This window comes from Astyanax mexicanus, chromosome 2, assembly GCF_023375975.1.
Source record: "Astyanax mexicanus isolate ESR-SI-001 chromosome 2, AstMex3_surface, whole genome shotgun sequence".
NCBI classification, from domain to species: Eukaryota; Metazoa; Chordata; class Actinopteri; order Characiformes; family Acestrorhamphidae; genus Astyanax; species Astyanax mexicanus.
Genome location: NC_064409.1, coordinates 39,787,123 through 39,814,199, shown reverse-complemented (window position 1 = coordinate 39,814,199; position 27,077 = coordinate 39,787,123). Strand labels below are relative to the sequence as shown.

General features: G+C 38.8%; 3 protein-coding genes and 1 pseudogene across 17 annotated transcripts in view; 2 read left to right on the top strand and 2 right to left on the bottom strand.

Moving 5' to 3' along the window:
- The window catches only part of LOC125799136 (deleted in malignant brain tumors 1 protein-like), a 1,283,434-nt pseudogene that overhangs the window by 539,644 nt on the left and 716,713 nt on the right, over nt 1–27,077 (bottom strand).
- LOC107197253 (scavenger receptor cysteine-rich type 1 protein M130) overlaps nt 1–27,077 on the top strand; it is a 370,936-nt gene that overhangs the window by 52,964 nt on the left and 290,895 nt on the right. The window lies entirely within an intron of this gene.
- The window catches only part of LOC125799141 (scavenger receptor cysteine-rich type 1 protein M130-like), a 259,014-nt gene that overhangs the window by 46,970 nt on the left and 184,967 nt on the right, over nt 1–27,077 (top strand). The window lies entirely within an intron of this gene.
- Nucleotides 82–13,637, bottom strand: LOC125799145 (antigen WC1.1-like). Its single transcript, XM_049475191.1, has 9 exons — nt 13,314–13,637; nt 12,790–13,125; nt 12,324–12,629; nt 12,154–12,222; nt 10,849–11,157; nt 10,671–10,736; nt 10,206–10,364; nt 9,984–10,076; nt 82–506 (listed from the first exon to the last, which is right to left on the bottom strand). The coding sequence occupies exons 1-9, from the start codon at nt 13,588–13,590 to the stop codon at nt 202–204; spliced, it is 1,920 nt and encodes a 639-aa protein (XP_049331148.1). The 5' UTR covers nt 13,591–13,637; the 3' UTR covers nt 82–201.

The window sequence follows — 27,077 nt, the reverse complement described above, 5'->3', positions numbered from 1 at the left end:
CGATGCCGAACCACCGTAGGAAGCCGCCGGGCGACGTCCAGGACCCGAGCTCCTGGAAAACACGACACTGCAGCATTACTCTTAGCGTTAGACACCTTTAAATGGCTAACAATGGAATCTCCGACAATGAGGGTACTGCCCTTATCTGTTTTCCTCGGGGCTGTGGGAGGTGAAGGAGGCGACGGCGACGAGCTGAGGACCTCAAACCGGTTTGCGGAGGCAAAATCCGGCTGAGAAGGTAGGGGGGAAACCCGCTTTCCTCGGCCGCGCTGCCGCTCCCAGGCCCCTCCCGGAGCGGGGGTGAAGCAAACGACCGCCGGGGTCCGCCGCGCCGGCATCACCGGGTTGGAGACGGCCGCGAAGGCGGCGTCGCGGGATTCCTCCAGCCTCGTCCTCTGCCTGTGGAGCTCCGACTGCCTCTCGAGCAGGCGGTGGATCTGCTGATCCAGACGTACGAGCTCCTCGCTGAGTGTCAGGAGAGCACGATCCTCCGCACACGCCATTACCTCGAAGTAAGCACAAAACACACAAAAAAAACGGCAAAAATCGATAAATAACACAAAAATAATGGCTACCTGAGGGATTTTATAAGTTTAGGAAGGTTATAAGACGGTTAAAAGTTAATAAGTAGTAGAAAACGTAAACAAATGGCTAAAACAGAGAGGAGCTAAACAAACAGCAAGCAGGTACGCAGACCGGAAGTTGCGTCACTCACCGCGTCACTCAGTCAGTCTCTCAGTAATTCAACAATATTGTTATCGTGGTTATTTTTTTATAATATTATTACTATTAGTAATAATAGTTGTATAACAAGCATATTCATAACCAATAGACAAAGTTTCTGAAGTAAAGGGCATAAGGCCACCTTTATCATGATGATCCTGTTTGGATTTAATTTGTTCTGCACCCACAACAGTGAGCGTATGGATGTGTCTTTGTTTTATTTATATGTATTTATTTTAGTTTCTTGACCTTTTGTTTTGCACTACAGTTACGCTATTTATTTTCAATTTGATTGCACATTGAAGTTGATACTTTCTTCTGAATGTATTTTTTTTATGTTAATTTTGCTCTTAATGTAATATCTATGTTGCAGAAGTTCATACTTATTTTTTGTATTATGTTATTTGTAATGTGATTTATATATATAAATCACATTACAAATAAATAACATAATAAGAAAAGTCTCCCGTTTTTTTTACAAGTGTTGTAAAATATATATAAATAACAATTGAAATATGTAACTAAATGTTGGGTTTATTATACGATATCGTATAATAAACCCAACATTTAGTTACATATTTCAATATTTGTTATTTATATATATTTTTACAACACTTGTAAAAAAAACGGGAGACCTTTCCGTCTCCCATCTTTTTAGTGAACTTATTCTAATGGTTCAGTTCATCTAAAAGAGCTGTTATGCCCATCACTACGAAAAATAACAAAAGGCTAGTGCTAACTGGTTAACTCTAGCTCTCACTCTCAGCACACACTCACGGGCAGCTCTTCTCTCTCTCTCTCTCTCTCTCTCTCTCTCTCTCTCCCTTCACACACACACACGCGCTTTCCTGCTCTGCCCCTCCCCCTACCCCAATCACAAGCCCAGCACAGAACAGAACAGAACAGTGAATTCACAGTGAACAGAATATAAAAGCAGCTTCGCTACAATATAGCTAATTGTTAAGAATTTAAAGATTAGGCTCCTGAAAGCCAGTAATGTTGACCCTGCTAAAAAGTCCAGCTCAAAATCAGAAGAAAACATTCCCTATACTCCCTATATTTAACGATATAGCCTCCCAGTATAAAGTACGTTTTTTCTGCTTTTGAGATGGATTATTTAGTAGAGAGTGTAAATCTGTACTGCAGTAAAAGTGTGTAGTTTCATAAACTTGGCTCGACCTAAATTTGGCTCACTATCTTTATAGGTCAGTTGCTTTAAAACAAAGTAATGTTAGCATAATGTAATGGAAGTGTGACTATTTTCACCGGGTAAAAGAAGCTTTTTTTTAACACAGGGGGACTAATTTCATCCCTTAATTTAAAACTTCACAGTGCAGTTTACACTACACTGCAAAAAAAAACTAGACATAAAATATATGCAAATTAAGACAAATATATGTATTAAGCAAAACAAATCTGCCAATCGGGTAAGCAAATTTTTCTTAGTAAGATTTCTTACAAAAAAGCAATGGCAAAGTCTCAAAATGAGTGAAGTAACACCTAAATCAAGCAAAAAAGTCACTGTTTATGGACACAAGAATCAGAATAACTTGATTGCTGCTTAATTGTGCTTATTTTGAGTTCAAATTACAAATTCTAAGTAAGAATGATTAAGATAATTATCCCTAAAATAAGCAAAATACGTCATCAAGATGGCGCCGAGCATGGCTGCCGTGTTGCGAGCTCCCACTTATTTTAGCAGTTTTTCTTTGTTTTTGTGTTTGCTTGTTACTCTTTTTGCACTGAATGTTACTGGCATCGTCACATATGACCGACAAACACTCCTGGGAATCAGATCGTCGATCACTCACCGCAAACCGGACTTTGAGTTCCACAACGCTGATCCTTTGTTCCCTAACATCGGAGAGGCTCCATTCACCTGGGTCGCCCGGCCACGCACGCGACGCAGACGCCGGAAAAGAGGCAAGCGAGCCGGTGTGCTCGTCAGGCTGAGACGCCGCGCTCACCGTCCGCCTCTTCCCACCTTGTTGCTGGCTAATGTGCAGTCCTTGGACAACAAGCTGTGCGAGCTCCACGCACGGATCGCTTTCCAGCGGGAGATGCGTGACTGCAGCGTGATCTGCCTCACAGAGACCTGGCTATCCGCGGACATACCCGACCACGCCATAGAACCCGCGGGGTTCTCTCTGCACCGCGCCGACAGATCCAAAGAGCTCTCTGGGAAAAGTAAGGGAGGTGGTGTATGTTTCCTGATCAACAATGCTTGGTGTGATCGGAGGAATGTACATTTCATCGAGTCTTTCTGCTCGCCGGAGCTGGAATATCTGATCATCTCCTGCCGGCCGGTGTGGCTACCTCGTGAGATTACAGGACTGTGTTTAGCGGCAGTGTACATACACCCGCGTGCGGACGCGGAATTCGAACTCGGGAAGCTACACGAGCCCATCAACAAGCAGATGACCGCGCGCCCGGAGGCTGCACTCATTGTTGCAGGGGACTTTAACCGGACAAACTTTAAAACTTTTTGTCCAGCACTGTTTCAGCACATTACATGCTTCACGCGGAAAACCCAGACGCTTGATCACTGCTACTCTAACATCCGAGGAGCCTACAAAGCCCTCCCCCGACCCCCGTTCGGCAAATCAGATCACTCCTCCATCCTGCTTCTGCCCACCTACAGGCAGAGGCTGAAACGAGAACCGCCCACCACCAAGGAGGTACGCCGCTGGTCTGACCAATCGGAAGCTATGCTTCAGGACTGTTTTGATCACGTGGACTGGGAGATGTTCCGTGATTCGTCAAGCAGCATCGACGAGTACGCAGACACAGTCACCGCCTTCATTCGCAAGTGCGTGGATGACGTAGTGCCCCTCAGATCAGTGCGCGTCTATCCCCAATCAGAAGCCCTGGCTGAACGGTGACGTCCGTTCCGCTCTCAGCGCACGCAGCGCCGCTTTCAGATCTGGAAATACGGAGGAGTACAAACGAGCCAGCTACGCTCTCCGTAGGACCATAAAAGCGGCCAAACGTGGGTACAGAGAGAAAGTGGAAGCACAGTTCAACACAGCCAACACCCAGAGCTTGTGGCAGGGTCTGAACATTATCACTGACTACAAGAGAAGCTCTCACACTCTGACCAGCACCAACGCTGAGCTGCCAGAGGAGCTGAACCGCTTCTACACTCGATTCGAGGCAGATCACGCTGCGCTCCCAGAGTGCGCCCCGCCCACCGCTGCGCTCCCAGAGTGTGCCCCGCCCACCGCTGCGCTCCCAGAGTGCGCCCCGCCCACCGCTGATCCCATCCCACCCTCCGTCTCTGAAGCTGACGTGCGCAGAGCTTTTCAGCGGATAAATCCACGCAAGTCAGCTGGTCCGGATGGCATTCCCGGGAGAGTGCTTAAAGCCTGCTATAGAGAACTGGCAGCAGTCTACACGGACATTTATAATACATCACTCTCTCTCTCTGTTGTGCCAGCTTGCTTTAAACTGGCCACCATTGTGCCAGTTCCAAAGACTGCCCACACCACCTGTCTGAATGACTGGCGACCTGTTGCCCTAACCTCCATCATAAGCAAATGCTTTGAGAGGCTGGTTAGGGATATCATCCGTTCCTCACTGCCTGCCACCCTGGACCCACTGCAGTTTGCATACAGGCAGAACAGATCCACTGACGATGCGATCGCCCTGACCCTGCACACTGCCCTCTCTCACCTGGACAAGAAGGACACGTATGTGAGAATGCTGTTTGTGGACTACAGTTCAGCATTCAACACCATCGTTCCCTCGAGGCTCGACATCAAGCTCCGGGATCTGGGTCTGAACAGCACACTGTGCAGCTGGATCCTGAACTTCCTGTCAGACCGACAGCAGGTGGTGAGGATGGGCAACATCACATCCTCCTCACTGACCCTCAACATCGGAGCGCCCCAGGGCTGTGTGCTCAGCCCGCTCCTGTACTCCCTGTACACCCACGACTGCACAGCCAGACACAGCTCCAATGTCATCATCAAATTTGCTGACGACACAACAATTGTTGGCCTGATCTCAAACAACGACGAATCGGCCTACAGAGAGGAGGTTAACATCCTGGAAAACTGGTGCCAGGAGAATAACCTCTCTCTAAACGTCAGCAAGACCAAGGAGCTGATCGTGGACTTCAGGAAGCAGGAGAAAGCATACTCGTTGATCTCCATCAACGGGACTGCGGTGGAGAGGGTCAGCAGCTTCAAGTTTCTGGGTGTTCACATCAGCGAGGATCTGACATGGACAGAACACACCACACGGGTGGTGAAGAAGGCACAACAACGCCTGTACTTCCTCAGACGGCTGAGGAGGTTTGGTCTGAACCCCAGCATCCTCAGGACTTTCTACACCTGCACTGTGGAAAGCATTCTGACGGGCAGCATCACCACCTGGTATGGGAACTGTACTGCTCTGGAGCGGAAATCCCTGCAGAGGGTTGTGCGCACAGCGCAGTACATCACTGGGGTTGAGCTCCCAAACCTTTTGGATTTATACACCAACCGCTGCCTGAGGAAATCCAAAAAGATCATGAAGGACCCGTTCCATCCAAGCCATTCCCTGTTCTCACAGCTGCCGAGTGGAAGGAGGCTCAGAAGCTTGAAGACCAGAACCAGCCGGTTCCGAGACAGCTTCTTCCCCCAAGCAACCAGGCTGTGGAATAGCCAGTAGAACGGTGTTCTGCCCAACCCACCCCACTGACACCCATACAAACTCTGCACCCTGCACTTTACTTTACACTGCATCTATCAGACTTTTCCATATTATACAGCATTCTGCCCCCTGCACTCCCCACTCAACTCATTCCTTACCTGCACTTACTCATAGCTATACTGTGACATACTGACTACTTCCACACTATCCATATCTACATCTGTGCATATCTGTTCTGTGCAATATTTGTCTATAGTGTAAGTTATCATGTTTATTGTAATTAAGTGTATTGTAAATAGTGTTTATACTGTAAGTTATCTGTATGTCCTATTTTTATATATTTTATATTATTTTATTACTCTCTTGTAAATATTATTCTTTACGCATTGGTGGGAATCTGCACCCAAGTTTTTCACTCACATGTACACCTGTACTCTGTGATGTGACAATAAAAATCTTGAATCTTGAATCTTGAATCTAACACTTACACAATGCTTAGTAAGACAAAAAGTCTTATCAGAGAAGAAAATAAGATTTATTGCCTTAAATTTAGATAATTTAACTTGCTAAGATTTAGTTTTTTGCAATGTAATGACTGTGAACAACTTATTACAATATAGATAACTAACTACCTATGTAGTTATGTATGCATTAGTATGGTACCTAAGCTGTCAGTCCTCTGCTATTCTGAGCACTTCAGAATAAAGATGAATCATATTTGTCAGCAAGTTCTTAGATTTTAAAATGCTATTTTATTATATACACACACACACACACACACACACACATATATATCATATACATATATATAATGAGAGTACACCAATTTAGCTGTGAGTAAAGGAGAGATTCTAGTTGAGAAACTGTTAAAATGAAATGTAGTTTTAAGAATGTCAATTAGCTGTATTGCCATTTTATCTCAGTTTTGGTTGTCTTTCATTTTTGCATCATCTGAACCTGGGAGTTGTTCTTTAAATTGTCAATATGTCCATACATACACCTTGTTTTAAATAGCTTGTGCTTAATTTAAATGAAACAAAACTTAAAAGCTGGTGTTTTAATAAATATTAGCAATAAATAATACACATCTAAAACAGTAAAACCATAAATGTAATACATACTTTTTATTTGACTAGACTAGGCTTAAATGTTTTGTTGACTAAATGACTAAAGTGTGACAAACAAAAGACTAAAACTAAATTAAAGTCACCTGTCAGAATGAATGATGGACTGTATCTGTACTTAATTTTAAATACTTGTCATTCTTAATTCTCTGTTCTGAACATTTTCATCCAGGCTTGCTTGTTTAAAAAAAATAGTTGTTTTACTAATTCTATTATTTCATCATGATAGTGTGTATCCTGCAGTAAAGTTATTTATTTGGTTACTTTTTTGACATTTCTAGTTTAGTACATTAATTACAAATACAGGCAGTGTATAAAATGGTATGAGAGAAGTGCTGAATCAGGGGTTTGCCCAGGATCCCATACAAGCTAAAAACAGTGTATGTTAATGAGACAAATGTATGAACTATGGAGAACTGTAGATCTTCTTATTTGGATAAACTATTACAGGACTACAGTAACTATGTGAAAGTAAATCTACAGATCTTTCTCTTCTGTAAATTCAGGCCCAGTCCCCGAAGACCCAGCATCTTCAGTGTCCTGGAGCTCAAGCAGCAGCACTTGCCTCTCCACCGTCTCCATCCCCACCCGAAAGAGGAAGATCAGCAGAAGGAGGCTTCCAGGATGTAAAGAGGAGGAGAGGAGAGGGAGAGCAGATCAAAGCTTTGTAAATTGCTTTCTAAATAAGTGTTTTTTTATTGTTATTGCTTGTGTCTGTGTTTTCTATTTATTTGTTACAAAAAATATAAATGTGGGTTTGAGGGCCTGATTTAAGTGTCTCCCTATTTCTTCCTTTTTTTCTTCTTTCTTTTCCCTTTTCCCCAAGATCTCATGACCTCTCGCCACAGAAATAACTTTCTGGTCTCAAAAAAGTAAACAGGCACAGTAATCAAATCAAATCAAATCAAATTTATTTGTATAGCGCTTTTTACAACAGGTGTTGGCACAAAGCAGCTTTACAGAAACATGATTACAGGACAAAGAATCAGGCAAAACATTACACATAGAAAATACAGAATACAGAACCCCCAGTGAGCGCGGAGGCAAGGAAAAACTCCCTCAGAGCTGCAGGAGGAGGAAGAAACCTTGGGAGGACCAAGACTCACATTAAAGGGGGGACCATCCTACCACTGGTCAAACGGCTTTTAAATTAAAATTTAAAAAGTCTTTTATACATCCATATAGGTTTTATGTACTCAGGAGTGTAATAGCGCCACTAATGGCTTGGATGTAATCTGTAGTGGAGAGTAAGATGGTCGATGAGCAGCTGATCTGTGGTGGTGGTGGAGAAGAGCTGACTTCAGAAACTTCCATCAGTCTGGCCGGACAGGAGACGCGAGAGCCTGAGGGTCGAACATCGGTATCGGGTCAGACAGGTGGGCAGTCAGTAACTCGGAGGAAGGCAGAGAGATGGAATTAGTTTTGACTGGATTTATGCAAAACTGAGAATATTAAAACATTATCAGAGTGTGGCAAATGACTCCGGCAGAACTGAATAAAACAGCCTAACTAAAGGCAGAGAGCCAGAAGGTAACATAGACATGGAGGCACCCTGAAACACCAGCATCCACCCACTCCACCGTCCACAAACCTGAGTGACCGTGTGCAGTGGGAGAACAACAGCACCAGCATCTCAGTTTACCACAATTTCCTCTGTCCATGAACCCCTGGATCTGCAGCCTTATCTAAAGGGAAAAACATTAATTACCAAAAGCTAAACTAAACAAGTAAGTTTTCAGTCTAGACTTAAAGATTGAGACTGTGTCTGAGTCCCGAACATATTCGGGGAGATTATTCCAGAGTTGAGGCGCTTTATAAGAGAAAGCTCTTCCTCCTGCAGAGCTCCTCTGAATTTTAGGCACTACTAATAAACCAGCACCCTGAGATCTGAGTAATCGCGGTGGTTCATAACAGGAGATGAGGTCTTGTAAATACTCAGGAGCGAGTCCGTGTAGGGCTTTATACGTTAACAGGAGAATTTTATAGTCTATGCGGAATTTGACTGGAAGCCAGTGCAGTGCTGATAGTACTGGACTAATATGGTCAAATTTTCTAGTTTTAGTAAGGACCCTGGCTGCAGCATTTTGAACTAGCTGAAGTTTATTTAAGTTACTGCCGGAACATCCAGACAGTAGCGCATTACAATAATCTAGCCTTGAGGTAATGAAGGCATGGACTAATTTTTCTGCGTCATGCAGTGATAGGGCATTTCTTAGCTTGGCGATGTTACGGAGGTGTAGAAAAGCTGTTCTAGTAACATTAGATATGTGTTTATCGAATGCTAGATCTGAATCTATGATAACTCCAAGGTTTTTAGCTGCTGAGCCAGGGGTGGCTGAGAAGTCGGCCAGATTTAGCATTAAGTCTGATAATTTATTTCTAGCAGCTTTGGGGCCTAATAGGAGAACTTCTGTTTTATCACTATTTAATAGGAGGAAGTTGTGCGACATCCATGATTTTACATCTTCTACACAATCCTCGATTTTCTTTAATCTCACTCTGTCATCAGGTTTGGCTGATATGAAGAGCTGCGTGTCATCCGCATAACAATGAAAATTCACATTGTGTTTTCTAATAACTTTGCCCAGTGGGAGCATATATAATGTAAATAATAACGGTCCTAATATAGAGCCTTGTGGAATTCCATATCTTACCTTGGTATAACTGGAAGACATATCATTTAACCTCACAAACTGATAGCGATCGGTTAAGTACGATTTAAACCATGCTAAGGCAGTTCCGGTTACACCGACCATGTTCTCTAGTCTTTCTAAAAGGATAGTATGATCTATTGTATCAAAGGCTGCGCTCAGATCGAGAAGTACGAGTAAGGAAACACAGCCTTGGTCGGCGGCTATAAGTAGATCGTTTGTTATTCTAACTAAAGCTGTCTCAGTGCTATGATAAGGCCTAAATCCAGATTGAAATTTTTTAACATAAAATTTTAACAGTAACATATTTTGATAGTTTGAGGTGCTACACATTTGGTACCTACAGCACATGTGAACCTACAGAAACTCCATGCACAAACAATAAAATAATCCCTGTCAATCATCTTGCATTACTGTTACAGAAACTAAACATCCACAGGGTCTAAAAGTCTAACACTGCCCTCTACTGGAAACTGAAAATACTGGTAGTGCCCTATGATAGTGAATATTAAAGTTGCAATAAAAGAGCAATACATAGAACAATAAAAAGCAAAGAAAACTAAAATTATTGTTAAAAGTTTTTTTATCCAATAGCTTTTATAAATACATTTTATTGAATGAGAAGATACATTATTCAGAACATTATTCAGTGGGAAGAAAAGATAGATAAATTGGTGTAATTTATTAACAAAGGAAGAAAATCTACAAAAAAAACACTAAATATTTAAACACTAAAATATAACAATATGAAAAGAGAGTTATCTGACAAGTATTTGATTAACTGCTACATTATTTCTGTAAAGACCAGACATTTCTGCTTTGAGAGAAAAAAAAAACATTTTACTCTTACTTTCAGTTGAGACAGTAATTCTTTTAGGGATGAGCCTGGTGTCAATCTCCTCATAGACAGGCTCAGCTGAAGTCTTCCTCCTCTTAGAGATCACTGTGAGAGAGACAGAGAGAAACATGGAGTCAGTTCAGTAGAAGAGAAGACCGATGACAGACTGAAGTACTAATGATGATTAGAGAAAGTACAGAAAGTGGATTGTAGATGATCTCTGAATCCCCCTACCTCTCCTGAGCACTCTGTTCTGATAAAACAGCACAACCAGAAGCACTAAGGCCAGGAAGAGCACAGATCCCAGAACCAGGAGAGACACTGGATAGATGGAGGGAACAGCTGGTGGAGGAGTTTGTGGAAGTATGATTCTTCTTGTCTGTGGTTGAGAATCTAAAAAACAAATATACAAAATGTATAGACAATTTATACATGAACACAGTCCTTTTATTGGATGTGAATAATTTTGTGATGAATATTATGGAAGATGACATATGAAATGTCTATAAACACAGAATGATCTAGACAGACTGGTGCAAAGCACATACAGACTCTCACTATTGTTACTTTCTATCCTTCCCAAAAACATTACAATTATTAAATGATGGAAACCAAATGTGTGTGACCAACATTATGATCAACAATAGTTACCGAAGTTGCTATCAAGCCTGTTTACAATGGAGAAAAGTGGTCCCTGACCTTGCAAGACAAAATGTCCCATCTGTCCTCTTTTATTATTTAAAGGCAAAGTATGATACAGGAAGCCTAGTGAGTGAGCATAAAATAACAATGTGATGTAAGTATTTTTCTCAAGCATGTGTAAAGTTTCTGTAACAGTTAGGAGGCAAATATATTCAGTTGTGTCTGTTCCTCTGACCTCCACAAGTGACTCCAGCACTGTGGGAGCAGTCAGTGTGGTTCTTCAGGGAATGAGGACAGTCCCACAGGTGAATCTCATTCCCTCTACACTTCACTCTGTTCATCCAGATAGTTCCTCCACCAGAACCATCAGCAGCTCTTCTATTAGCACTCAGCGCCGGCCCACAACCCAGCTGCCTGCAGATCACCTGAGCATCCCTGATGTCCCACAGATCACCACATACAGACCCCCATGTTTTATTATGATACACCTGCAGCCATCCAGAACAGCTTCCTACTCCTCCCCTCAGCCTCAGAGGAATGTGCTCTACAAACACACCACAGAGGGAAAAAAATGATTATCCATCAAAGTCTTACAAACATTTACAACAGTCGTATATACTGTATGATGAAATATGTTCTTATAGAGATAGAGAAAAAAGCATTGTAAGATGAAAAATATATACAAGCAGAAGAGAGCAGGAGAAAAAAAAAACAGAAGTAGCCATAGTAAAAAAAAAGCACTTACCTTGTTTTACCGTTTTAGTTGAAACAGTTGATTTTTTTTAAACTAGCTGTCTGTTACACCTGTTATTTCCACCACTAGGGCTGTGCCATATCGTATCAAACGCAAAAAACGATACTATACCCTGAAATATCGTGCCATATCACCCACCCCTAATTATCACTGCAGGGCACCACTGGGGTTGCTGTTTTTATCTGTCCAATATTATTCATTTTACTTTATTATTAATTATATAGATTATATAGAGTGCATTAATAGTATCATGACTTTCTTGATCACTGATGTCTGTTGCCATCTGATAAAAAGTCTTGTATTTTTTTATATCGTAGTTTGGGGGGGTGCCATATCATATGCAAAAACAGAATTAAATTTTTATTTTGTTTCAGTAGTGTATTTTTAAAATAATATCTTTAATTCAGTGTTTTGTCATATCACCAAGAGTACTGTTATCGCGATAAATGCCATGAAACATCGTGATATTGTTTTAGGGCCATATTATCCACCCCCATCCACCACACCTGTCCTGTCTACACCTGAATTCCTCAGACTTACATAGACACTCTGATGGACTCCATTACCCAGAATCCCTCTCTAAACCTTTGTTAAAAATATCACTGTAGAAGTGTTATCTAAAATATGTTAAAGTGCAAAAAAATATGCAAACTACAAATAAAACAGTGCGAGCAAAGACAAGAATTGCTTATTAGTGAAAGCATGCTGGCAGAACATGCAGTCAAAAAGAAAGAAAATGTAGTTTATCAAAGACATGATCATTTTGATAATGATAAGTTTTCTTACTTGAGCACGGTCTCTCATGAGGAGATGAATCACACAGCCAATTTGTCAAATCTAGTGTATTTCCATTCTCTGTGGTAGGACAAAAAATCAAATATTATGAAATTCCAATTACAAACTACATTAGTTCTAGCATTCTTTAAAGTCTTTAACACCTCATCATATCTGCCTACCTGAGCAGGTAATGCAAGCAACCTCATTGCGATTATCACACCTGTTCTCCCCCCAGGAAGAAGATGGACAGTGCCACAGAGTGGAGTCATGTTTCCTACATTTTACATTATCCAGCCAGTTAGGAGCTGATTCCACTCTTGCTTTAGACCAAGACTCACTGCCAGTTCTTCCACAGTTCAGCTCTCGACAGATCAATTTTGCCGTTTCATCGGTCATCCCATTTACACACACATTCCCCCAGGTTCCATTATAGTACACCTCCAGATTCCCCTCACAGCCTTCAGTCAGTCTGATCTCTTTATACTCTGGCGGGAGAAAGATAGCTAGCTAGTTATGCACATTGATTTAAACGTGCAAAAGTTTCTTCTTTATTTATTCAAAATGTACCTCCAGTTGTACATAGATAGGGCATTGGTACTTGATTACAAGATCATTACAAACTGAGCAATTCAAGATACGAAGTACCTGAGCACACGACTCCTACATCATCCTTGTGTCCACATTCATCCTCTCCACACAGCTGATATCTGCAGTTCCACAGAGACGCCTCGTTCCCCTCACACTCCACCTCATTAAGCCAAATGGGTCCAGTTCCAGATCCAAACCGGGCTGGTACCGGTACTGGAGCACTGAGGGCCACTCCACACTGCAGCTGTCTGCAGACCACCTGCGCATCCTCAATATCCCACAATTCATCACTCACTGTCCCCCATGATCCACTGTGGAAAACCTCCAGCCTTCCTGCACAGTCTCCCCCAGAACCAACCAGCCTGATGGAGCTGTGGACTGTGTTAGATGTACCTAAAATTTACACAAATACAAAAGATGTTTTTTTAAAACTCCTTTCACAAGATATGTGTTGTGTATATGTACTCATATTTGCCAAATAATTATTCTCAAATGTTCAAAAATATGGATAATAGAGGCACTTTTGCATGTTATCATACATACAAATAAAATTATACATATATTAACTGTGCAATGCTTACCAGAGCAGGTGATGTAGAGCTGTACTGTGGAGCTGCAGTTAACTGCTTGTGAGCTGCTGCAGTTCCTCAGATGAGCTTCACTCCCAGAGCAGTTGAAACCCGTCACACACATGTAGCTGTGTTCAGGACTGGATGAAGAGGAGCTGGAGATGTTGAGTACAGAACCATAGCCCAGCTGTCTGCAGACCACAGAGGCCTCAGACTCACTCCAGGAGTCCAGCAGAACTCTCCTCCAGTCCTGCCTGAAGAACACCTCCACTTCCCCCTCACACTCCATCCCTCCAGACAACCGCACTCCTCCCTCATGAGACGCCAGAGAAGAACCTGAAGAGAAAAAAATATATTACTTGGCTTAAAATGAGGGAGTAATAAACTTTCAGTTATTTATTATCAGTGTTGGGAAGGTTACTTTTAAAATGTAATCCCTTACAGATTACTGATTACATCACTCAAAATGTAATTTGTAACGTAATCAGTTACATTACTTCAAGTGAGTAACGTAATCTGATTACTTTGGATTACTTTTTCGTTTTTTTAAGCCTGAATGAATGTAGCAACCACATATTGCATATTATCCTTTTATTTTTCTTTCCAGTTAACAAATAGATAAACAAATAAAACAGCCTTTTCAATCACTCTATAAAAATACTTATGAAACCATTTCATCAAACAATTTTATGAAACACTTCTATAAATTGATGATAAAACAATTTAAAACCAAACAATGTAACAACAACTGTAAGCTATCTACTTGCAGGTTTGCCACCAGTGTTAATTTTGACAACAAATTTTGATTTAGTCTTAGTCATAGTTTTGTGACGAAAATAGCATTTAGTTTTAGTCACAATTCAGTAATTTAGTCGACTTAGTTTTAGTCGACTTAATGTCATAAGAATATAGTCTACTAAAATTACAGTAAATTTAGTCGACTAAAATGTAAAGGGTGTAAATGTAAATGCTTTTTTCATCAGTTCCCTTGAATTATTAACTCTACACGTATACGAAATGAAACGTTTAATAACCAATTGAGTAATATTGTTAATGTTTGAATGTGAAATATATTTATATATGATTTAATGTATATTATTATTATTATTATTATTATTATTATTATTATTATAGGTGTGTGACTATATATATTTTACATTTAAAATTTTGCTCTAGAAATCAGGTCATAAAACAACTGAATAGTTAAATTATAGTTTGAACAGAGCTGTAGATGCAAAAACAGCTTTTAAATGATCTAGTTTTATCTCCAGCACTAACCCAGCACACCTACTGGAGCTACAGTCTATAAATGAGATCAAAAACACACCTTCACACACTGTCCTGTAGAGATGCTCTCAGGATGTACTGAGAGACTTCATGAGTTAAAGTGAGAAACTTATGAGAAAGTGCTGTAAGGAACTTTACACAGACTTTTGGGTTCATAGATTCACTTATTTTATTGTTTTATTTTGGATATATTATTGAGTTCCTTTCTGACCTGTTCCTGCTTTAACACTAGCTGTATCTTTCCCACTGTGAGACTAAACAGATGATCTGATCTTAATGAGTGAGTTCTGTATCAGTTCTGTGTTTTAGTGCACTGCCGAGTTAAACACACCATCAGCTCATGAAATAACATCAGTATTAAAACGCGGATCTCTGCATGGAGATCTGTGGGACTCTGGTCTGCAGAAGCTGAAATATTAGTGGTGTTTTTACCGGAGATGGAGTCGCTCCACACGGTTTACACGTTATCTTGTTTTTTGCGACGTCAAAGGAGAAATATATCGCCTCTCCTCTCTCTCTCTCCCTGCTGAACACTGTCGAGTTAACCTCCAGTCGAGCTCCGACGAGGCTGAAGTTGGTTTGATATTCGCAGCTCCAGATTCGTTTGGCTCGATATTCGCAGCCTCGTATTCCCCGGCTGAAGTTGGTTTGATATTCGCAGCTGCCGCTTCACTGAACCACCGTGAACTAAAGGGAGCGTTCACAAACACCCGCTGTTTATATTAAACACCTCACAGATCAACACTGAAGGAGATAGAATGAAGAAAAGCAGTACAGCTGTTTATTAACAATGTAAATATACAATATATTATTAAATATAATTTTGTATATTGTAAAATATTTATTTTAATTACTGAATTTATAATTATATATTACAATAAATAATTAAATATATATTTAATAAAATTATATTTTAAAAGCCATTGCGCTCAAAAAATATGAGGCAGATGTTCAAGTGTGATTTTGAAGAACTTTTTCATGTTGGGCCAGAACAAATACACATGATCTGAAGAGTACTAGTCTTCTACTTTAAGAAAAACCTGGAATTAGCCTGGCCCAAGCTGATTTTATACTTTAAAATGAACTGGCAACATAGCATACCGATCCATAATGCAAAATTTTTTTATGTAAAGCTGATGTTCCAGTGTGATTTTGAAGGACTTTTTCATATTGGGCCAGACCAAATACACATGATCTAAAGAGTAATAGCCTTCTACTTTAGGGAAAGCCTGGAATTAGCCTGGCCCAAGCTGATTTTATACTTTAAAATTAACTGGCAACATGGTCTACCGATTCATAATGCACAAAAAAATTGAATATAAAGCTGATGTTCTAGTGTTATTTTGAAGGACTTTTTAATCTTGGGCCAGACCAAATACACATGATCTAAAGAGTACTAGTCTTCTACTTTAAGGAAAACCTGGAATTAGCCTGGCCCGAGCTGATTTTATACTTTAAAATTAACTGGCAACATGGCCTACCGATCCATAATGCACAAAAAATTGAATATAAAGCTGATGTTCTAGTGTGATTTTGAAGGACTTTTTAATCTTGGGCCAGACCAAATACACATGATCTGAAGAGTACTAGTCTTCTTCTTTAAGGAAAACCTGGAATTAGCCTGGCCCGAGCTGATTTTATACTTTAAAATGAACTGGCAACATGGAATACCGATCCATAATGCACAATTGTTTTTATGTAAAGCTGATGTTCTAGTGTGATTTTGAAGGACTTTTTAATCTTGGGCCAGACCAAATAGACATGATCTAAAGAGTACTAGTCTTCTACTTTAAGAGAAACCTGGAATTAGCCTGGCCCAAGCTGATTTTATACTTTAAAATGAATTGGCAACATGGTATGACGAGCCATTTTGCACAAAAAAGCCACTGTTCCAGTACAATTTTGAAGAATTTTTTAATCTTGGGCCAGAACAAATACACATGATCTGAAGAGAACTAGTCTTCTACTTTAAGGAAAACCTGGAATTAGCCTGGCCCGAGCTGATTTTATAGTTTAAAATGAACTGGCAACATAGCATACCAATCCATAATGCACAATTTTTTTTATGTAAAGCGGATGTTCTAGTGTGATTTTGAAGGACTTTTTAATCTTGGGCCAGATCAAATACACATGATCTGAAGAGTACTAGTCTTCTACTTTAAGGAAAGCCTGGAATTAGCCTGGCCCAAGCTGATTTTATACTTTAAAATGAACTGGCAACATGGTATAACGAGCCATAATGCACAATTTTTTTAATGTAAAGCTGATGTTCTAGTGTGATTTTGAAGGACTTTTTAATCTTGGGCCAGACCAAATACACATGATCTGAAGAGTACTAGTCTTCTTCTTTAAGGAAAACCTGGAATTAGCCTGGCCCGAGCTGATTTTATACTTTAAAATGAACTGGCAACATGGAATAACGATCCATAATGCACAAAGAAATTGAATATAAAGCAGATGCTCTAGTGTGATTTTGAAGGACTTTTTAATCTTGGGCCAGAACAAATACTCATGATCTGAAGAGAACTAGTCTTCTACTTTAAGGAAAACCTGGAATTAGCCTGGCCCAAGCTGATTTTATACTTTAAAATTAACTGGCAACATGGCCTACCGATCCATAATGCACAAAAAATTGAATATAAAGCTGATGTTCTAGTGTGATTTTGAAGGACTTTTTAATCTTGGGCCAGACCAGATACACATGATCTAAAGAGTACTAGTCTTCTACTTTAAGGAAAACCTGGAATTCGCCTGGCCCAAGCTGATTTTATACTTTAAAATGAACTGGCAACATGGAATACCGATCCATAATGCACAATTGTTTTTATGTAAAGCTGATGTTCTAGTGTGATTTTGAAGGACTTTTTAATCTTGGGCCAGACCAAATACACATGATCTGAAGAGTACTAGTCTTCTTCTTTAAGGAAAACCTGGAATTAGCCTGGCCCGAGCTGATTTTATACTTTAAAATGAACTGGCAACATAGCATACCAATCCATAATGCACAATTTTTTTATGTAAAGCTGATGTTCTAGTGTGATTTTGAAGGACTTTTTAATCTTAGGCCAGACCAAATACACATGATCTAAAGAGTACTAGTCTTCTACTTTAAGGAAAACCTGGAAATAGCCTGGCCCAAGCTGATTTTATACTTTAAAATGAACTGGCAACATGGAATACCGATCCATAATGCACAATTTTTTTTATGTAAAGCTGATGTTCCAGTGTGATTTTGAAGGACTTTTTCATATTGGGCCAGACCAAATACACATGATCTAAAGAGTACTAGCCTTCTACTTTAGGGAAAGCCTGGAATTAGCCTGGCCCAAGCTGATTTTATACTTTAAAATTAACTGGCAACATGGCCTACCGATCCATAATGCACAAAAAAATTTAATATAAAGCTGATGTTCTAGTGTGATTTTGAAGGACTTTTTATTCTTGGGCCGGAACAAATACACATGATCTGAAGAGTACTAGTCTTCTACTTTAAGGAAAGCCTGGAAATAGCCTGGCCCGAGCTGATTTTGTACTTTAAAATGAACTGGCAACATGGTATAACAAGCCATTTTGCACAAAAAAGTCACTGTTCCAGTACAAGTTTGAAGAATTTTTTAATCTTGGGCCAGAACAAATACACATGATCTGAAGAGAACTAGTCTTCTACTTTAAGGAAAACTTGGAATTAGCCTGGCCCGAGCTGATTTTATCCTTTAAAATGAATTGGCAACATGACATGAAAGCCATTTTGCACAGAAATAATGAATATAAAGCATCGATTTTGAGAATACCAGAACTCTTCATCTCATGAGTATTTGGTCTGAAAAAAAAGTCCAAAATCATACTGGAATATCAGCTTTAAATAATATTTTTTTTGTGCTGCCATGTTGCCAATTAATTGTGCAGTCTAAAATCAGCTCGGGCCAGGCAAATCCCAAAATTTCCTTAAAGTAGAAGACTAGTACTCTTCAGATCATGTGTATTTGGTCTGGCCCAAGATGAAAAAGTCCTTCAAAATCACACTAGAACATCAGCTTTACATAAAAACAATTGTGCATTATGGCTCGTTATACCATGTTGCCAGTTCATTTTAAAGTACAAAATCAGCTTGGGCCAGGCTAATTCCAGGTTTTCCTTAAAGTAGAAGGCTAGTACTCTTCAGATCATGTGTATTTGGTCTGGCCCAACATGAAAAAGTTCTTCAAAATCACACTTGAACATCTGCTATACATAAAAAAAAATGTGCATTATGGATCAGTATGCTATGTTGCCAATTCATTTTAAAGTATAAAATCAGCTTGGGCCAAGCTACTTCCAGGTTTTCCTTAAAGAAGAAGACTAGTACTCTTCAGATCATGTTTATTTGGTCTGGCCCAAGATGAAAAAGTCCTTCAAAATCACACTGGAACATCAGCTTTATATTAAATTTTTTGTGCATTATGGATCGGTAGGCCATGTTGCCAGTTAATTTTAAAGTATAAAATCAGCTTGGGCCAGGCTAATTCCAGGCTTTCCCTAAAGTAGAAGACTAGTACTCTTCAGATCATGTGTATTTGGTCTGGCCCAAGATTAAAAAGTCCTTCAAAATCACACTAGAACATCAGCTTTACATAAAAAAATTGTGCATTATGGATTGGTATGCTATGTTGACAGTTCATTTTAAAGTATAAAATCAGCTCGGGCCAGGCTAATTCCAGGTTTTCCTTAAAGTAGAAGACTAGTACTCTTCAGATCATGTGTATTTGGTCTGGCCCAACATGAAAAAGTTCTTCAAAATCACACTTAAACATCTGCTATACATAAAAAAAATTGTGCATTATGGATCGGTATGCTATGTTGCCAATTCATTTTAAAGTATAAAATCAGCTCAGGCCAAGCTACTTCCAGGTTTTCCTTAAAGAAGAAGACTAGTACTCTTTAGATCATGTGTATTTGGTCTGGCCCAAGATTAAAAAGTCCTTCAAAATCACACTAGAACATCAGCTTTACATAAAAACAATTGTAATTTTTTTTGTGCATTATGGATCGGTAGGCCATGTTGCCAGTTAATTTTAAAGTATAAAATCAGTTCGGGCCAGGCTAATTCCAGGTTTTCCTTAAAGAAGAAGACTAGTACTCTTCAGATCATGTGTATTTGTTCTGGCCCAAGATGAAAAAGTCCTTCAAAATCACACTGGAACATCAGCTTTACATAAAGAAAAATTGTGCATTATGGATCGGTATTCCATGTTGCCAGTTAATTTTAAAGGATAAAATCAGCTCGGGCCAGGGTATTTCCAGGTTTTCCTTAAAGTAGAAGACTAGTTCTCTTCAGGTCATGTGTATTTGTTCTGGCCCAAGATTTAAAAAATCTTCAAAATTGTACTGGAACATCAGCTTTACATAAAAACAATTGTGCATTATGGATCAGTATTCCATGTTGCCAGTTAATTTTAAAGTATAAAATCAGCTTGGGACAGGCTAATTCCAGGTTTCTCTTAAAGTAGAAGACTAGTACTCTTTAGATCATGTCTATTTGGTCTGGCCCAAGATTAAAAAGTCCTTCAAAATCACACTAGAACATCAGCTTTACATAAAAACAATTGTAAATTTTTTTGTGCATTATGGATCGGTAGGCCATGTTGCCAGTTAATTTTAAAGTATAAAATCAGCTCGGGCCAGGCTAATTCCAGGTTTTCCTTAAAGAAGAAGACTAGTACTCTTCAGATCATGTGTATTTGTTCTGGCCCAAGATGAAAAAGTCCTTCAAAATCACACTAGAACATCTGCTTTATATTAAATTTTTTTGTGCATTATGGATCGGTAGGCCATGTTGCCAGTTCATTTTAAAGTATAAAATCAGCTCGGGCCAGGCTAATTCCAGGTTTTCCTTAAAGAAGAAGACTAGTACTCTTCAGATCATGTGTATTTGGCCTGGCCCAAGATGAAAAAGTCCTTCAATATCACACTGGAACATCAGCTTTACATAAAAAAATTGTGCTTTATGGATCGGTATTCCATGTTGCCAGTTCATTTTAAAGTATAAAATCAGCTTGGGCCAGGCTAATTCCAGGTTTTCCTTAAAGAAGAAGACTAGTACTCTTCAGATCATGTGTATTTGGTCTGGCCCAAGATTAAAAAGTCCTTCAAAATCACACTGGAACATCAGCTTTACATAAAAAAATTGTGCATTATGGATCGGTATTCCATGTTGCCAGTTAATTTTAAAGTATAAAATCATCTTGGGCCAAGCTATTTCCAGGTTTTCCTTAAAGTAGAAGACTAGTACTCTTTAGATCATGTGTATTTGTTCTGGCCCAAGATTAAAAAGTCCTTCAAAATCACACTAGAACATCAGCTTTATATTCAATTTTTTTGTGCATTATGGATCGGTAGGCCATGTTGCCAATTAATTTTAAAGTATAAAATCAGCTCGGGCCAGGCTAATTCCAGGCTTTCCCTAAAGTAGAAGACTAGTACTCTTTAGATCATGTGTATTTGTTCTGGCCCAAGATTAAAAAGTCCTTCAAAATCACACTAGAACATCAGCTTTATATTCAATTTCTTTGTGCATTATGGATCGTTATTACATGTTGCCAGTTCATTTTAAAGTATAAAATCAGCTTGGGCCAGGCTAATTCCAGGTTTTACTTAAAGTAGAAGACTAGTACTCTTCAGATCATGTGTATTTGGTCTGGCCCAACATGAAAAAGTTCTTCAAAATCACACTTGAACATCTGCTATACATAAAAAAAAAATGTGCATTATGGATCGGTATGCTATGTTGCCAATTCATTTTAAAGTATAAAATCAGCTTGGGCCAAGCTACTTCCAGGTTTTCCTTAAAGAAGAAGACTAGTACTCTTCAGATCATGTTTATTTGGTCTGGCCCAAGATGAAAAAGTCCTTCAAAATCACACTGGAACATCAGCTTTATATTAAATTTTTTGTGCATTATGGATCGGTAGGCCATGTTGCCAGTTAATTTTAAAGTATAAAATCAGCTTGGGCCAGGCTAATTCCAGGCTTTCCCTAAAGTAGAAGACTAGTACTCTTCAGATCATGTGTATTTGGTCTGGCCCAAGATTAAAAAGTCCTTCAAAATCACACTAGAACATCAGCTTTACATAAAAAAATTGTGCATTATGGATTGGTATGCTATGTTGACAGTTCATTTTAAAGTATAAAATCAGCTCGGGCCAGGCTAATTCCAGGTTTTCCTTAAAGTAGAAGACTAGTACTCTTCAGATCATGTGTACTTGGTCTGGCCCAACATGAAAAAGTTCTTCAAAATCACACTTAAACATCTGCTATACATAAAAAAAATTGTGCATTATGGATCGGTATGCTATGTTGCCAATTCATTTTAAAGTATAAAATCAGCTCAGGCCAAGCTACTTCCAGGTTTTCCTTAAAGAAGAAGACTAGTACTCTTTAGATCATGTGTATTTGGTCTGGCCCAAGATTAAAAAGTCCTTCAAAATCACACTAGAACATCAGCTTTACATAAAAACAATTGTAATTTTTTTTGTGCATTATGGATCGGTAGGCCATGTTGCCAGTTAATTTTAAAGTATAAAATCAGTTCGGGCCAGGCTAATTCCAGGTTTTCCTTAAAGAAGAAGACTAGTACTCTTCAGATCATGTGTATTTGTTCTGGCCCAAGATGAAAAAGTCCTTCAAAATCACACTGGAACATCAGCTTTACATAAAGAAAAATTGTGCATTATGGATCGGTATTCCATGTTGCCAGTTAATTTTAAAGGATAAAATCAGCTCGGGCCAGGGTATTTCCAGGTTTTCCTTAAAGTAGAAGACTAGTTCTCTTCAGGTCATGTGTATTTGTTCTGGCCCAAGATTTAAAAAATCTTCAAAATTGTACTGGAACATCAGCTTTACATAAAAACAATTGTGCATTATGGATCAGTATTCCATGTTGCCAGTTAATTTTAAAGTATAAAATCAGCTTGGGACAGGCTAATTCCAGGTTTCTCTTAAAGTAGAAGACTAGTACTCTTTAGATCATGTCTATTTGGTCTGGCCCAAGATTAAAAAGTCCTTCAAAATCACACTAGAACATCAGCTTTACATAAAAACAATTGTAAATTTTTTTGTGCATTATGGATCGGTAGGCCATGTTGCCAGTTAATTTTAAAGTATAAAATCAGCTCGGGCCAGGCTAATTCCAGGTTTTCCTTAAAGAAGAAGACTAGTACTCTTCAGATCATGTGTATTTGTTCTGGCCCAAGATGAAAAAGTCCTTCAAAATCACACTAGAACATCTGCTTTATATTAAATTTTTTTGTGCATTATGGATCGGTAGGCCATGTTGCCAGTTCATTTTAAAGTATAAAATCAGCTCGGGCCAGGCTAATTCCAGGTTTTCCTTAAAGAAGAAGACTAGTACTCTTCAGATCATGTGTATTTGGCCTGGCCCAAGATGAAAAAGTCCTTCAATATCACACTGGAACATCAGCTTTACATAAAAAAATTGTGCTTTATGGATCGGTATTCCATGTTGCCAGTTCATTTTAAAGTATAAAATCAGCTTGGGCCAGGCTAATTCCAGGTTTTCCTTAAAGAAGAAGACTAGTACTCTTCAGATCATGTGTATTTGGTCTGGCCCAAGATTAAAAAGTCCTTCAAAATCACACTGGAACATCAGCTTTACATAAAAAAATTGTGCATTATGGATCGGTATTCCATGTTGCCAGTTAATTTTAAAGTATAAAATCATCTTGGGCCAAGCTATTTCCAGGTTTTCCTTAAAGTAGAAGAATAGTACTCTTTAGATCATGTGTATTTGTTCTGGCCCAAGATTAAAAAGTCCTTCAAAATCACACTAGAACATCAGCTTTATATTCAATTTTTTTGTGCATTATGGATCGGTAGGCCATGTTGCCAATTAATTTTAAAGTATAAAATCAGCTCGGGCCAGGCTAATTCCAGGCTTTCCCTAAAGTAGAAGACTAGTACTCTTTAGATCATGTGTATTTGTTCTGGCCCAAGATTAAAAAGTCCTTCAAAATCACACTAGAACATCAGCTTTATATTCAATTTCTTTGTGCATTATGGATCGTTATTACATGTTGCCAGTTCATTTTAAAGTATAAAATCAGCTTGGGCCAGGCTAATTCCAGGTTTTACTTAAAGTAGAAGACTAGTACTCTTCAGATCATGTGTATTTGGTCTGGCCCAACATGAAAAAGTTCTTCAAAATCACACTTGAACATCTGCTATACATAAAAAAAAAATGTGCATTATGGATCGGTATGCTATGTTGCCAATTCATTTTAAAGTATAAAATCAGCTTGGGCCAAGCTACTTCCAGGTTTTCCTTAAAGAAGAAGACTAGTACTCTTCAGATCATGTTTATTTGGTCTGGCCCAAGATGAAAAAGTCCTTCAAAATCACACTGGAACATCAGCTTTATATTAAATTTTTTGTGCATTATGGATCGGTAGGCCATGTTGCCAGTTAATTTTAAAGTATAAAATCAGCTTGGGCCAGGCTAATTCCAGGCTTTCCCTAAAGTAGAAGACTAGTACTCTTCAGATCATGTGTATTTGGTCTGGCCCAAGATTAAAAAGTCCTTCAAAATCACACTAGAACATCAGCTTTACATAAAAAAATTGTGCATTATGGATTGGTATGCTATGTTGACAGTTCATTTTAAAGTATAAAATCAGCTCGGGCCAGGCTAATTCCAGGTTTTCCTTAAAGTAGAAGACTAGTACTCTTCAGATCATGTGTATTTGGTCTGGCCCAAGATGAAAAAGTCCTTCAAAATCACACTAGAACATCAGCTTTACATAAAAAAAATTGTGCATTATGGCTCGTTATACCATGTAGCCAATTTATTTTAAAGTATAAAATCAGCTTGGGCCAGGCTACTTCCAGGTTTTCCTTAAAGTAGAAGGCTAGTACTTTTCAGATCATGTGTATTTGGTCTGGCCCAACATGAAAAAGTTCTTCAAAATCACACTTAAACATCTGCTATACATAAAAAAAATTGTGCATTATGGATCGGTATGCTATGTTGCCAATTCATTTTAAAGTATAAAATCAGCTCAGGCCAAGCTACTTCCAGGTTTTCCTTAAAGAAGAAGACTAGTACTCTTTAGATCATGTGTATTTGGTCTGGCCCACGATTAAAAAGTCCTTAAAAATCACACTAGAACATCAGCTTTACATAAAAAAAATTGTGCATTATGGATCGGTAGGCCATGTTGCCAGTTAATTTTAAAGTATAAAATCAGTTCGGGCCAGGCTAATTCCAGGTTTTCCTTAAAGAAGAAGACTAGTACTCTTCAGATCATGTGTATTTGTTCTGGCCCAAGATGAAAAAGTCCTTCAAAATCACACTGGAACATCAGCTTTACATAAAGAAAAATTGTGCATTATGGATCGGTATTCCATGTTGCCAGTTAATTTTAAAGGATAAAATCAGCTCGGGCCAGGGTATTTCCAGGTTTTCCTTAAAGTAGAAGACTAGTTCTCTTCAGGTCATGTGTATTTGTTCTGGCCCAAGATTAAAAAAATCTTCAAAATTGTACTGGAACATCAGCTTTACATAAAAACAATTGTGCATTATGGATCAGTATTCCATGTTGCCAGTTAATTTTAAAGTATAAAATCAGCTTGGGACAGGCTAATTCCAGGTTTCTCTTAAAGTAGAAGACTAGTACTCTTTAGATCATGTCTATTTGGTCTGGCCCAAGATTAAAAAGTCCTTCAAAATCACACTAGAACATCAGCTTTACATAAAAACAATTGTAAATTTTTTTGTGCATTATGGATCGGTAGGCCATGTTGCCAGTTAATTTTAAAGTATAAAATCAGCTCGGGCCAGGCTAATTCCAGGTTTTCCTTAAAGAAGAAGACTAGTACTCTTCAGATCATGTGTATTTGTTCTGGCCCAAGATGAAAAAGTCCTTCAAAATCACACTAGAACATCTGCTTTATATTCAATTTTTTTGTGCATTATGGATCGGTAGGCCATGTTGCCAGTTCATTTTAAAGTATAAAATCAGCTCGGGCCAGGCTAATTCCAGGTTTTCCTTAAAGAAGAAGACTAGTACTCTTCAGATCATGTGTATTTGGCCTGGCCCAAGATGAAAAAGTCCTTCAATATCACACTGGAACATCAGCTTTACATAAAAAAATTGTGCTTTATGGATCGGTATTCCATGTTGCCAGTTCATTTTAAAGTATAAAATCAGCTTGGGCCAGGCTAATTCCAGGTTTTCCTTAAAGAAGAAGACTAGTACTCTTCAGATCATGTGTATTTGGTCTGGCCCAAGATTAAAAAGTCCTTCAAAATCACACTGGAACATCAGCTTTACATAAAAAAATTGTGCATTATGGATCGGTATTCCATGTTGCCAGTTAATTTTAAAGTATAAAATCAGCTTGGGCCAAGCTATTTCCAGGTTTTCCTTAAAGTAGAAGACTAGTACTCTTTAGATCATGTGTATTTGTTCTGGCCCAAGATTAAAAAGTCCTTCAAAATCACACTAGAACATCAGCTTTATATTCAATTTTTTTGTGCATTATGGATCGGTAGGCCATGTTGCCAGTTAATTTTAAAGTATAAAATCAGCTCGGGCCAGGCTAATTCCAGGCTTTCCCTAAAGTAGAAGACTAGAACTCTTTAGATCATGTGTATTTGTTCTGGCCCAAGATTAAAAAGTCCTTCAAAATCACACTAGAACATCAGCTTTAAATTAAACTTTTTTGTGCCTTATGGATCGGTATGCCATGTTGCCAGTTAATTTTAAAGTATAAAATCAGCTTGGGCCAGGCTCATTCCAGGCTTTCCCTAAAGTAGAAGACTAGTACTCTTTAGATCATGTCTATTTGGTCTGGCCCAAGATTAAAAAGTCCTTCAAAATCACACTAGAACATCAGCTTTATATTCAATTCTTTTGTGCATTATGGATCGGTAGGCCATGTTGCCAGTTAATTTTAAAGTATAAAATCAGCTTGGGCCAGGCTAATTCCAGGCTTTCCCTAAAGTAGAAGGCTAGTACTCTTTAGATCATGTGTATTTGGTCTGGCCCAATATGAAAAAGTCCTTCAAAATCACACTGGAACATCAGCTTTACATAAAAAAAATTGTGCATTATGGATCGGTATGCTATGTTGCCAGTTAATTTTAAAGTATAAAATCAGCTCGGGCCAGGCTAATTCCAGGTTTTCCTTAAAGTAGAAGACTAGTTCTCTTCAGATCATGTGTATTTGGTCTGGCCCAATATGAAAAAGTCCTTCAAAATCACACTAGAACATCAGCTTTATATTCAATTTTTTTGTGCATTATGGATCGGTAGGCCATGTTGCCAGTTAATTTTAAAGTATAAAATCAGCTTGGGCCAGGCTAATTCCAGGTTTTCCTTAAAGTAGAAGACTAGTACTCTTCAGATCATGTGTATTTGGTCTGGCACAAGATGAAAAAGTCCTTCAAAATCACACTAGAACATCAGCTTTACATAAAAGAATTGTGCTTTATGG